General features: G+C 32.7%; 1 protein-coding gene across 5 annotated transcripts in view; it reads left to right on the top strand.

The window, feature by feature from the left end:
* The window catches only part of LOC118273093 (leucine-rich repeat and calponin homology domain-containing protein), a 58,668-nt gene extending 52,753 nt beyond the window's left edge, over nt 1–5,915 (top strand). For 3 of the 5 annotated variants that reach the window (XM_035589870.2, XM_035589868.2, XM_035589869.2), the window contains 2 exons: nt 64–141; nt 419–5,260. In XM_035589870.2, the coding sequence (XP_035445763.2) occupies nt 64–141; nt 419–1,129 (789 nt within the window). In that variant the 3' untranslated portion in view covers nt 1,130–5,260. Of the gene's footprint in view, nt 1–63; nt 142–418; nt 5,261–5,595 lie in introns of those variants that run through there. The other 2 variants (XM_035589871.2, XM_035589872.2) reach the window with 1 other exon arrangement.
* The last annotated feature ends 7,444 nt before the right edge of the window (nt 5,916–13,359 follow it).

Raw genomic sequence — 13,359 nt, 5'->3', positions numbered from 1 at the left:
CATTGCTCCCCTCTCGCGATAAATGTTTGTTTTTTACAGTAAAATATTGTATTTTTGTTCCAGCCCAAGCTAACAATGGCTCGATGTAGAAGAAACGTGGATAATTTCCTAGAAGCGTGTCGAAAAATTGGAGTAGAAGAGGTGAGTTTTAAATACCTAATAATATTATTTATGAATTGTTGAATCATTAAATTTGCTATTTTTAGTTTTTATATACATCTTGTTTTTGATTTTGGTTCTGATTTTTGCGATATCTTACGCGATTTTGAGTGAAATAATAGTGTGTTAACGTGAATAATTTTGAAATCGGCTTCCCTCGCGCCGTGCCCCTTTCGAGTGTTGCAGGGTCATGTAAGATATCCTCTCTAGCGACGAGATTGTTGTAATGAAACTAAGAGTCGGGTGGCGTGTGTTGCAGGAGGCCATCTGTTCACCCGAAGACATACTGGGGACCCTGCACTGCGACGGGGACTCGAGTGTCGGGCCTCTCGCTCGCACAGTGACCGCACTGCTCACACACGCCACGCCGCACGCCGCTAGTAGGGATATCAGACCCACACACTCCGACACACACTCGCTACAAGACGACTACTACACCAGCGACGACCCCGACTCCTCCATCGAAGTCAATTACTACCAAAGGCAGCTCCGAAGATACTCCGAAGAACGATTCATTAGCAACTTTAATTTCTCCGACAACAATCAACACTACACCATCGATGAATCCGAGGAATATCTGAACAACGAGAACAATAACACGGACTCGGGCATACACTACTCACCGGTTTATGGAACCAACGAGCTAAGGAACAGAGGACCCTATTACCAAACCAATAGAGTCCAATTCGTGACGCCTTTCTGTAAAGAGGATCACGTACTAAAAAGCGATAATTTCGAAATATACGATACTGACGAAGTTGATTTTCCGACGGAATTATTGAGGGAAGAGGTTGATACTGAGAGATATGACAGGGGAAAAATGAATCTCCAGATACAGAATAATCTGAACAGTGTGATTTCTACTGAGACTGAGGCTCCCAAGGAGGTCGAGAACAAAGTTCTTTTCACTTGTCTATGCCTTGGCACGTTCTTCGTGTCCACCATTTTGCTAATTATGTACCCGTTGTAAACTTCTTTAAAACTGTGACCGACGATTTGAGCCCAGATTTTACATGTTCATTGAATTACACACAAATAAGCAGGGATTAAAACAGACTAAATCATTCTTACCTAATGCACAATTCAAAAAGGTGATCTGATATTTAAATAAGTTAAATTCAGAACAAAAATCCCCTATATGAGCTAATCACAAAACAAACATGCATTGGCTATTTAAAGTAAGAAATTAAAAACCAAAAATGAACATCAGTCGGTCTCTTTATACATTTTTCATGATTACTTTGGGAGTTTGTCAAGAACGGTGAAGCTAATATGAATTTGCCTTTAACACAGTCTGACTGTGAACGGTTTACGAATTTGAAACGAGGCTAGTTTTTTTTTAAATGATCTTGAAACAAAGTCTGAAAGGAATTGGAAGGTATTTCGAAGGATTTTATACAACGGAATTTGTATTTTAATGATAAAGACATGTACGGTTGCAATGGATTTAATATTTTTCTTTGTGTTGATTGGTATAGATTTATAAATTAAGTAATTGGTTATAATTCCATTCGTTATAAGTTCATTCCCATTGGAGGCATTTAAATTTATTAGTTACATAGTTTGTTTTTTTATATACTTTTTTTTTACTTTAAATATTTTGCCAATTGGTTGCTATTGTCGGCTATTATTTGCGTTTGATTTTTTATAACGTTTTGCAGACTGTAGTTTCAGCTAAACGCGAAAGACTTGTATAATACACAAGGAGTAAGAGAGATGGCAATATATGCGCATACGCAAGTCCGAAGCTATTTTACAGTCTGCAGAACTATTATTCCCGAGATCTCATCGTTTGTTGTGTTATAGAGTGATTCGCTATTAAGTATTATTTAAGATTTTTTCGCCTTTTTTTGCAAATATTAATGCAATTCTTATACGTAGCAGCCGTAAGGTTAAGTAGTCTTTTTGCACCAAAATACGATACAATTTTACACGTAATAGGTAGCACTATTTACTTGTAAACGTTGCAATAGAATAAATCTACGATTACATAAGGACTGTAGTTTTAAAAACAGTTTATAAGTAAAGATATAAAGAATAAAAAAAGTTACTCATACTATGAATATTAATATAGCAGACTACCCATTTAGAGGGTGATGTGTTATGTGATTCTGGGTGATTGATAAAACGGTAGATTTTTTAATAAAGACACGTAGATTGGTAGTATGTATTTGGCAATGGATTTGAATAGTTTTAAGATCAATGGCGCACAAATAGAATTGTTTTATGTGTATACGAGTAAGTTACATAGGCAGCTACAGAGGCTATACATGGAGAGACGGGTTCTTAAAAATGTAAAGAAAAATATAACTTGTCTTAGTTATAAAGGGTTAAAATAGTGATCGATATTGACTGTCTATGGTGTTACTATCCTCGATAAAGGAGAAGGGCAAGAATATAAAAGGGTTAAACATTAAAAAATATATATATTTAACAATGTATAGCGACACACAACAAACTTCAGAATCACATAACACATAAAAATAATTCCAAAATTAAAAGTACAATAAATCTTACTCGTTGAAACATTGGTGCATGAAGTATTATTGAAATGAAAGGAAATGTATTAATTATAATATATTATATACGGATTATACGTAGCTTAGCTGTTTACTCGACGTTTCTTATATAATAAGAATTATATGCCTTAATCGAAACATCATATCGTTATTGTATTATTAATGCAAGAGCTATGTAAAATGATTTTTAGGTACATGTTAGGTAGCGGTGCGCATTGTGTGAAAAATATATTTAGTTGGTACAGAATTACAGAAATCCTCAAATCCTCTATAAATGACTGCCTCGTTGTTTGAGTGGTCGCAAGTGCGACTGTCGGACAAGAGGTCTCGGGTTCGATTCCCAGGTCGAGCAAAGCATTACTGGGTCTTTTCGGTTTTTCGAAAATTTCTCAGTAGTAGCACGGAGTCTGGAATTGTGCCCAGTATATGGCAATAGATTCACCCTCTATTACATTGGACTTAAATTAAAAATGGTGAAAAGTGGGAGTACATTGAATAGCGGCATTACGTGCCGTAATGTGCACTCCTACCTTTTGGGGATAAAAGGCAAAGTGAAGTTGCAAAAAAATCCAGAAATAAAACTAAGAGACTGGTTAAAACGTTTTGCCTTTAGTTATTTTTATTTGGTATCAAATTCTGTAGTAATTTCAAAGACTAGTAGAAACATTTTGTTATTTTTTTTATCATATACATGATTTTTTGATCTGTTATACATTATGTAGAAATAGTGTGCAATGCGTACCGCATCTAAATTAGGCAACTTTTTCATTGGTAGTTGTAGTAATTAGTATTTCGAGGCTTTATGCATAACAATTTTATGAAAGATTTAAGTATTAAAAGACAAATTTTACAAAAAAAAGAACTTATGATAATTTAACCGATATCTTTAACTGAAGCCAACTAACTGATGATGCCAATAAGATCAAATAAAATGTTATAATATATTTATATTATATAATATATAACAGTAACAATAATATGACAATGTTTTACGCATTTAATAACGTAACAGAATATGACAAGTTTATTATTATTCGTAAATATATAGAAATATAATTATTATTATTATATTGTAACCATTCCAAAGATGTGTTTATAAAGACTGTAGCTTCTGTTAATCGTTTTGCATAAACTATACCTTATATTATAAATTTTACTATCGCTGTTTCATATCTTCTCACTAATTTTGTCATGTAGTAATCTCGAAAGTTAGTTTTTCTATGACTTGTTTAAATTGTTTGGCGTGTTTTATTACTTTTCTAGATAAAAGGTAAGCGTCCACACGCCCGCATCGTACGCATCGTACGCATTCCGTATGACGTCATAAGTACGCATCGCATGTAGGCATTGCTGATGATGCGGTCCGTACGATGCGGATCAATGGACGCAGTTGTATGAGTTTCTATACAAGACAAACTAAATTCCGTTACGTGCGATGCGTACGATGCGGGCCTGTGCACGCATCAATAAATCTATGTGATTAACTGTCATACTCAGATACATTTAGAGATTACGTTCTTAACAATTGTTTTCGATACAAAATCGTTACTAAGGAATAGTTTAAGTAATCTTTAAATATTCCCGGCAGTGCGGCAGTTAATCTAATCTAAAAGTTTGATTGTACACTGACCTACATTTATTAATAACATTTGATTATGATTATGATCGTTGATTACATTTTATTATCTTATATTTTTTGTTTATGCGAAACCCGGTTCCTTCTATTTTTGTTTACAAGTACACGCCGGTAATTGAGAAACTGATAGACGAAGAATAAAATGCGCTAAACAGTAAATTATTATATTTAATAACTATTATTATTCTGGTCATAAGCTATTTTGTATATGTGGTACTTTCTTTCCTAGCTTCGTAACATTAAATCTTATTTTTAAAGCTTTAAAGTCGCAAGTACAATGCTAATTAATACTATTAAGAGATGATAAATGTTTAATATATAATTTAAATGCTTTTAGCGTACATATATTTATTAGCTTGTGGTGCTTGGGTACTTATTTACGTATACTGTAGTGACTGGTTTTAAATTAAAACAAAATGTATGAAGATGCCTTTATATTAACAAAAAACACGATTACAATGCCACTAACTTTCGATTTAATCGAAATAGACTTTATGTTCTAACAGTAAAGTTTCATTTCGTCTGTAAATGTTGATTGAAGTACTAACTCTGAACAATTTTAATAAGTACATCTTTAAAGTAAATAATTCAAGTATTTCTTGCCAATCATTTCCTATTAAAACCAGTCTTTAATATCTTTTCCATTTATTGTTAAGTATACATTAAGACATTTGTAATTTTTCCTTCGTTTAATTTTCTATTTTCAGTATTATATGTTAGAGTGTAATTTTGCATTTAATAACACGCATTTTTCTCACATTAATGCACTTTTATAACAAAGAGAGAGATTTCATTACGTTTTTCTACTAAAAATAGTGACTTTTTTGACATATTGTTTTTTGGCTATTAGTCATAAGTTTATTATAGACGGATGTTTGAAGTGTACTTTTTTTGTATGTACTTACAATGTTCAACTACTTAAAGAAATAAATTTCTTATTGGCAAACGTTTGTTTTATTTGCTAAAATAGTCCTTCGATCCGAAACCTTACAATTTAGTGGGGCTTCGATCCAAAATATTGAATTTTTGTTCATCGATCCGAATACCTACAATTTTGTGGTCCCATGAGTTTGGATTTATTTCAGATCAACATTGTTAAAATTGTGATAGTCCTTTGGGTCGAATTGTTTTCTATCCTACAATTTTAATGTTAAATTGCTTTAATTTTGTGGTCCCTCCATTCAAATTACTACAAGCTTTTTGGTACTGCTAGTCAGACTGCAATATTTCACACCTTTGATCAACCTACATTTTCTGAACAACTACCATTTTTTATTTCAGAAATTAATGTGCTGTGCGGCCGATGTCCTAGAAGGCAAGGGTACGGTACAAGTAGCCATCACAGTTACCGAACTATTGCGGCGTCACGCGGCCCTGCGAGCGTCTCCTCACGCCGTCACCAGCGCCACCTAGCGCCCAAAACTCGCACTCGCGCCAATGTCCGGACTGTCACTGTAATTACAAATGCACTTGCGTCATTGAAAGCCTGGGAGCGTGAGTCGTTGGATGTACAAATTGATCCTAGTTTTTTAATAATCTGTCTGAAATGTAGGGGCTTTTAGATGCGTTTTTACTTTGGTGCGATTAGTATCATCACATCTGTTTTTAGGTGCGTATGAGAGGTTACCGAATGCGCTAAGTATTAAGGAGTAGATTTTTGATGGAATATAATGAATGGAATTTGTGCCAATGTGATGAGGATCCACTTCTACTGTGGGTATAGTCGTCATTAGCACCTGGTCTCGAATAAAACGATCAACGTCTATGTAGTTAATTGATTACATGAATATCTATACAATCAAATATTTATAACAATAAGATTGCGCGACGTTGTTCAGTCTCTTACTAACACTAGAATGAACTTAGATTACACATCTCACTCAAAACTAGTTATCAATTTACGAAAAGCCGTGAAACTAGTAAAAACGCGCTTACATTTAGAGTGAGTTTTGTAATAATATGGACTTAAACTCCAAATACTCGAACGTCTTTTATCTTTCATTAGAACCTTGAAATATTCCATCATACTATACTTTAGAATTGAAAAGGGTTTTAGTATTTGGAAGTTTTTGATCCTGAATTTGATCCTAGATTGATGAATTGATAATATAATTCTACTTATGTAGATTCTCTAAGCCATGTTTGTCACAAAAATGAAGGTATCACATCCAAAGCACTATTTCGATTAATTCGGTATTATCTAAGTGCAAATTAGTATTAATAAACTAGCTGCAAATAATACTTGTCGGATTGGTCCTAAAATTAATTAAAAAGTCAATTTAAAACTATGAAGTCATAAGCAATACTCTTAACATAATATTACTATGGGTTTATATCATCTCCCAGTATTCATGAAACTCGAATAAAGGAACTTTACCTACCTACTTTAGAGTAGGCTAATGTTTCTCCAATATTTTCCCTTTTCCATGACAGAATCGGGTGTAGTCGAACAAAATACCTAGAAATAAGTCGAAAATGCATTATGTATATGCTTTTCTACAGTATAAAGACTTTACCAAGCAATACTTTACATGTACTACGTGGTAGAATGATACCTTAAAGCACTGAACGACTCGAGTGCACTCTACTATAGGTAGAAATGGCCCAAACATTTCTATCTCACAAATCGTTATGGAAAAATGAGACGTAACAACATAACAACGAGGTGCTTTTTCCAAATGCACAATACACGAATTTATTAGTGAATTTTCTACGATACATTTTACACAAGTTGAGTAGGCCGCATAAGTAGACGAATTGTTATAACTCTCTTATTCGAAGTGCCTCTTTACACTGGCGAGCAAATTATTGACCCCACAACATGTTCTTCCAAACGACGGGCACAATTTAATAATTCAGTGTTATTGTATAATAAATAAATAATTAATAATTTCTCTAGCAATTACCGTTCAATGTTTACTTCTAGGAAATTCTCTGCTCGACAGTGTAATCGTCTTTCTCCGAAGTTAGAACCTTCAAGTGTCTTAGCTAATGGCATAGTCTGAATTTGAACCTAGTACTAAATTGCACGGGCCTTATAAGTGTTAGTGTTTACTTCGAGCAAATGGATAGTCCTAATGAACCATTTTTAATCAAGTAAAAATGGTCTCTAAAATATGGTGTCAAAGTTAAATTTTCTTTGTTTTCTTCACTCATAAAAGTTTCATTATGAACAAATCTTTAAACATGAACAAGTTTATGTATCTCTTATTCTGTCGATCAATATAGATGCGTAGATTATTTTGTAAATGATTAAGTAACGTTTATTATAATCCTTCTAGGTTATGCGTACGCGCAACCCACGAAAAATTTACATAATATCAAAGTTTTTCAAGCGAAACCTGGTAATGGTTAACCAAAACCTATAGAGGGCCAGTTTTTAACACTGTGATTGTACCATAAATCGGGCTGTGCGTCTGTCATTAGAAATTACTCTAATGAATAGTTAGTCGCGGATTAGAAGCTAGTAGAAATTCAAATAACTAACACGGCCGTGAAATACTTAAGTAAATAAATAAAGGGATTCAGATTCCGTAGTCTCCAAATTAGTGTAAGAATTGTCCCTAATTTAGCGAGTTTAATTATATGTGATGTAATATAAATATTGCGCAATACTAAATGTCGCAATGTCACTTCACTTATTGTGAGCAATATCCTTTATATTGCATCCATATTTAAATGTAATATAAATAAAAAAATCGTGATAGAATGACGAGTTTCGCGTTGTTTAGGAATTGTGTAGATTTTTTGGATTATTCGAGAATAATTTTGAATTCTAAATAGGCTCGTTCTATGTGTGCGTGCAGTGATAATATAAGGAATTATCTCGTATATTTTTTGAATTGTAGACAACATTTTCATCGGTTTTTCTAGTAATATTTGTCATTGCGTCGTTCTACAAATGAATTTAATGTTTTCATTGTAATTAAACACTTATTAAAATCCTATATCTTGTAGCTGAAATGGTATAAAACGCTAAATATATGTCATAAAAAGTAAACGTACAAAATAAGCAAAATGACGGTAAATAAAAGTCCGTGAGTTTCTTTATTTAACTCTAAATTCTAAAGAAAACTACATGAAATCATTTGTGGAATCACTTATAAAAAAAAGTATAAAACAAAAAACACAAAATGTTAAATTCATTTTCATATAACTCCTATAAAATTGTAAATAATTTTCACATATCCCTTTTTACCACCGAATTCTGAACGATATGGAATTCTTATAATACTCATATATAGGTATTATGATTATATTATAATTATAATTAATTATTATTCGTATTCTTAGATTTATAATTAAAATTTTGTTCTCGTCACTTTTAAAATATAGTCAATTCTCATTATTATAAGTCACAATTAATTATGATGTAAAATAATTATTTGTAATTATAAGAATTATAGTGTTGTTTTTAGTTTAGTATATTTTTTTCATATAATTTATCAAATGTATGCTTTATTATTTGGTTAGGCTTTTTTCTATTTTATATATGGATTATTATTTTTTTCGGTTCAAAATTATATGAAAGTGACATGAGATGGTATTGTTTTGATGTGATTTATTAAGTTCAAATTGTATGGTATTGGGATGTTTCTGAAGTAGAATTCTCAAGTAATTTTTGAAATGTAATAATTTAAGCTGTTTTCGGTCACTGTTACTATTTAGAGAAAAGAAATATAGTGTAAAACGTAATATCTTATAATTGTATCTCCATACTTCATAGATATCCCATTAGCCAATCCGTATTTTTTAATCATTGCATTTTCTCATATACATAGTATGTTTTACTACTTGCAAAATGTTTGATCGAGTCTTAAAAAAGTTAAAATAAATGCACTAAGTTTTTGGCTCTCTTCAATTGAATGCACTAAAACACTATGATTGCTAAAGTATCGTATTATCATAGAAAAATATTAATAGTTGATTTTGTAAGACATATTTTGATTATTTTTCTGTATTTAAAATGTACTCTTGTAATGAAACAAAATTGTTTATTTTACGCTTACTCTTAAGAATAATAAATAGCAAATATGTCATTTCTACGTATAAAACGTACCTAGAAGTGACGTCACGCGATATTTAAAATCAACATATCGACACGTTAATTTACATAAATCTAGAAATGATATTTTTTGTTCAAACAATAGGGATGATGACGGGGTGTAAAAACAAAAATTATTTAGTCCGTCAGTTAGGTAAATACGTCATTTCTACGTACAAAACGTACCAAGAAGTGACGTCACGCGATATTTCAAATCAATATTATCTTTGAAAATATTCGTTTCCGTAAGAAAACAAAAAATACGTGTCTAATATTTTAAAATAATCTACAAGGCGGACATTAAAATTAATATTAGTCATCTACCCTATTCACGTTATACGTAATAACTTTTATTTCGCGCTTAAAGTTGTGTTACCACAGATAACAAATTATATTGAAATTAATCGTATTCATCATACAAATATGATTTATGAATATTTATGCGTTTTGCAATAATCACAAGCAACAATGTTGTTTTTTTTATAATATTTGTGGGTGCGATGCACTGGCGATTTATTTTGGATGATTTAAAATTATTGGGCTAGAAGGGAACATAGTAAATATATTTTTGTAGAGTTTGCTGCACTTTTTTGATTATTTAATTTATTTTCTGTAACATTTTAGATGTTTCAATAGAATTGTTACAATACTAGTTTTTGTTAAGCTTATGGATTGTGCCATAATTTGGACATACCTACAGAGGCACAATATATAGGTCCGTTTAATCATCTGGCCTGAAAACTAGAGCAAACATTTCCAAAGCTTTTAACAAAAACTAAGTTGGTTTTATATCAAAATAAATCGCCGAAGTAATCGCGCCTGCAAATGGATTGTGAATAAAAATAGATAATAAGAATTATTAAAGAACTGATGGTAAGAGTCGAGTCTTTGTACTATTCAAAGATAATGTGCCAAAGACTAAGGTGAAGGATTATTTTGATTGTAAAAATTAACGTTTTGTGTAATGCACTGGTCTCCCTAGTATAAGTACCTTTGATGTAGCAATATCGTATCATACACACATGTTTATATGTAGATAAAATAAAGGTATATACGTTTTCGAAATTATAACACCTGAATTTTTATTTTATGACCCACTCGCTTTCTCATACTTATCCATTCTTACTAAAAACAGTCATTCCTTGAGAAACATTTATAACATTTAAGATTTTGTCATGGGTCTAAGTCAACCTATGCATCTTGAATCATCGTTGTGTAGATTTGAAATCGATGAATTGCTGAGTCCCAAGACGCCATGTCCGACAAAAAACCATTAGCTAATTCAAAATAACGTTACATTTAATGTCTACAGCAGACGCCGGGAGAGCATCGGTATGGGTTCTCTGAACACTCATCAATGTCCTCATAGACGTCTAGTGCGTCAAATGGAGACTACAGAGTAGAACATTCAAAGGTATGGGGATGACACTGACATGTGTAAACATTTACAATCTTATATAATTTAGTTATATACTACAAGACAAGTAGACAAACGCTAAATTTTAATGGCATTTATGTAGTTACACGCCCTGAGACGATTGACAACGATTTGCTCGAGACACAATGGTGTTTTCTGTTATATCTCATATACCGGTAGACGAAAAGTTAATCAATTAACTTAGTTACCTATCTACCTACTACAGGAATTGCAAACAACGACACAAATAAAAAAATATTTATTAAAAATATGCAAGGTAACGCAGTGATTACGTAAGGCGGGTGGGGCTCGTGTAATAGTCAGACGCTGACTCGCAAGTTGCAACCACGCCTTATACGGCGCCGCTATTGTGCTCCTACCCTTACTTGCGGGACTGTGTAGTCACTGCCTTGTTAGTCAATTGATTTTGAGGTAATTAAGGCTTAGGTTTGAGTTTCAGATTGGTTAGAAATAATATACGTATCGTTCCGCCTTTTAATGCCGGAAGGGATGGGCGGTGCACGTACCTAAAAGATACTGCTACTTTGGTCAACTTCTATTTACCAGATATGTTATTAGTCGGTATAAGTAGGGTGAACCTATTGCCTATATGTTTATTATACGCATTGTACCTACCGGACACAGTTTCAAACTCCGTACTACATATTTCTACTGAGATTATTTTCGTAAGTCGAAAATAAAGAGTTAGGTATGTACTCACCGATTCGCAAATATTACTGGTTTATTCACTTATTATTAGTTCTTCACTTTTTAGTTGTTTAGCTCTTAGTTATATAGTTTGGTTACCTTTTTCCGCCACTTTCTAGTTTTATATAATGCATGCTGTGAAACTCTATTATTGGCTTAAGAACCTCATGTCACATATACCATATCATGTACTTAGAAAGTAAGCTGTTGAGTTTCCTATAAATAAATAAATAAATACACACTAACTTCTTTAGAGTAGTAAACGTAATTAAAGAATAATCATTAACTTACAGTCAATTAAAATTGGGTAAAAAGAGTAGAAAGAAAATAACGCACGCATGAAGTGTTGCGTCCTATCGCTAGATGGCGTCGCAAGTATTTACACGGAGGGCATTACACAAGTTTCTATGGACAGCGATAGTATCAGCATTATCGTTGATTAGTTCCAGTATTGGGAAAGGAAATAAAATTAAATATTCATTATAAAATAAACCAACAGGTTTATTCATCATAAAACTTTTTTTAAGTGGGTACCTGTTTCCTAAATAGAAACCGTCAAGCTTCAAAACCATTAAATTCTACAAATAAAATCCCAACACCAGCTGCTCCAACCATAAAACACGCTAACAAGAGCCCATAAGTAGGTGAAATTATTAAAAGTAACAATGGAAAGGAAACAGCGGCTTTGTCGGAACCGATGCCGTCAATCCAACTCATTGGACTTTTACAAAAACTAAAATCAACAGACATGCTTAATTTACGGAACTTTGCCTTTCTACTATTTACATTTTACGAAAATCATCGTTCTTGTTTACAACTAATTAATTAGACGGCCACAAAGAGAACGGACTGTTCAGCCTTTTTTTAATTGTCTTTGTTCCCGCGATGACGATGTACTTTGTATAATGGGACGTTTACAGTTTTGGGGTTAAATCGAGCGGAAAATTGGGAACAATCGCCCTCGTATGGGGTGAAAATGGGCTGATACACGCATTTATTATTTTATAGGTAGATCGGGAATAGTTAGTAGGTAGGTACCTACTGCTGGGAAACTGTGCTCAAAACAATTACCTATATTTTTTAAAGAATGTACACAGACAGCCTCAATTGTAGAATGGTAAAATTCTTCCGCACTCAGAGTCATTAAATAGTTAGGTATTTAACTCGGTCCTCAGAAATTGTTTTCAATACAAAATCGTTACTAAGGAATCATTAAATGTATCTGAGTGCAGCAGTTAATCTTACTTCAAAACTATGTCGTATGCAATCCGTGTAAGTATCAAAAATTCTAAACCCACACTGACAAAAACCTAATTTATGCCAAATAAGGTTTTTAGGTGTTATGTAAAACCAGTGTTTTTAGTTAAATATCAACAAGATAACAACCTTCCACCAGGAGGGTATACAGTCAACAGATACAAAACAAACGAAATAAACGTACACAACGTTTTATTAAAAGCCAATGACAATAAAATCAAGTCCCTACCCACATTGTCGACATCAAAATATTTTACAATAGTCATAATTTTGTAAAGTAATGCCTTGGTTCGCGAATAAAATGGTTGCGATGTGTACAATTGTTTATTCATTCGATAGATGTGTAGAACTGCAGATGCTTGGACATGAGGCCACGTATTGTCACATTACCACCACAGCGCGATTGTAGGGACACCATGGTTTCTATTCTAATGTAAATTAGATACTACTTGAAGTAGGGTTACTGAAATTATCTAAGTTTACTAAACACATTAGTAAAACACATTAGTATTTGCTTACATTTTTGTATCGAATATTTACACTGCACCTACTGGGTATATACCAGCAAATTGGACCTTGTCAAATCACTTGGAAGTTAGAATAGGTAGACTGAGGCAAT

Source organism: Spodoptera frugiperda, chromosome 1 (genome assembly GCF_023101765.2).
Source record: "Spodoptera frugiperda isolate SF20-4 chromosome 1, AGI-APGP_CSIRO_Sfru_2.0, whole genome shotgun sequence".
NCBI lineage: Eukaryota > Metazoa > Arthropoda > Insecta > Lepidoptera > Noctuidae > Spodoptera > Spodoptera frugiperda.
The sequence above is the reverse complement of the archived record's forward strand: the minus strand, read 5'-3'. Positions and strand labels throughout refer to the sequence as shown.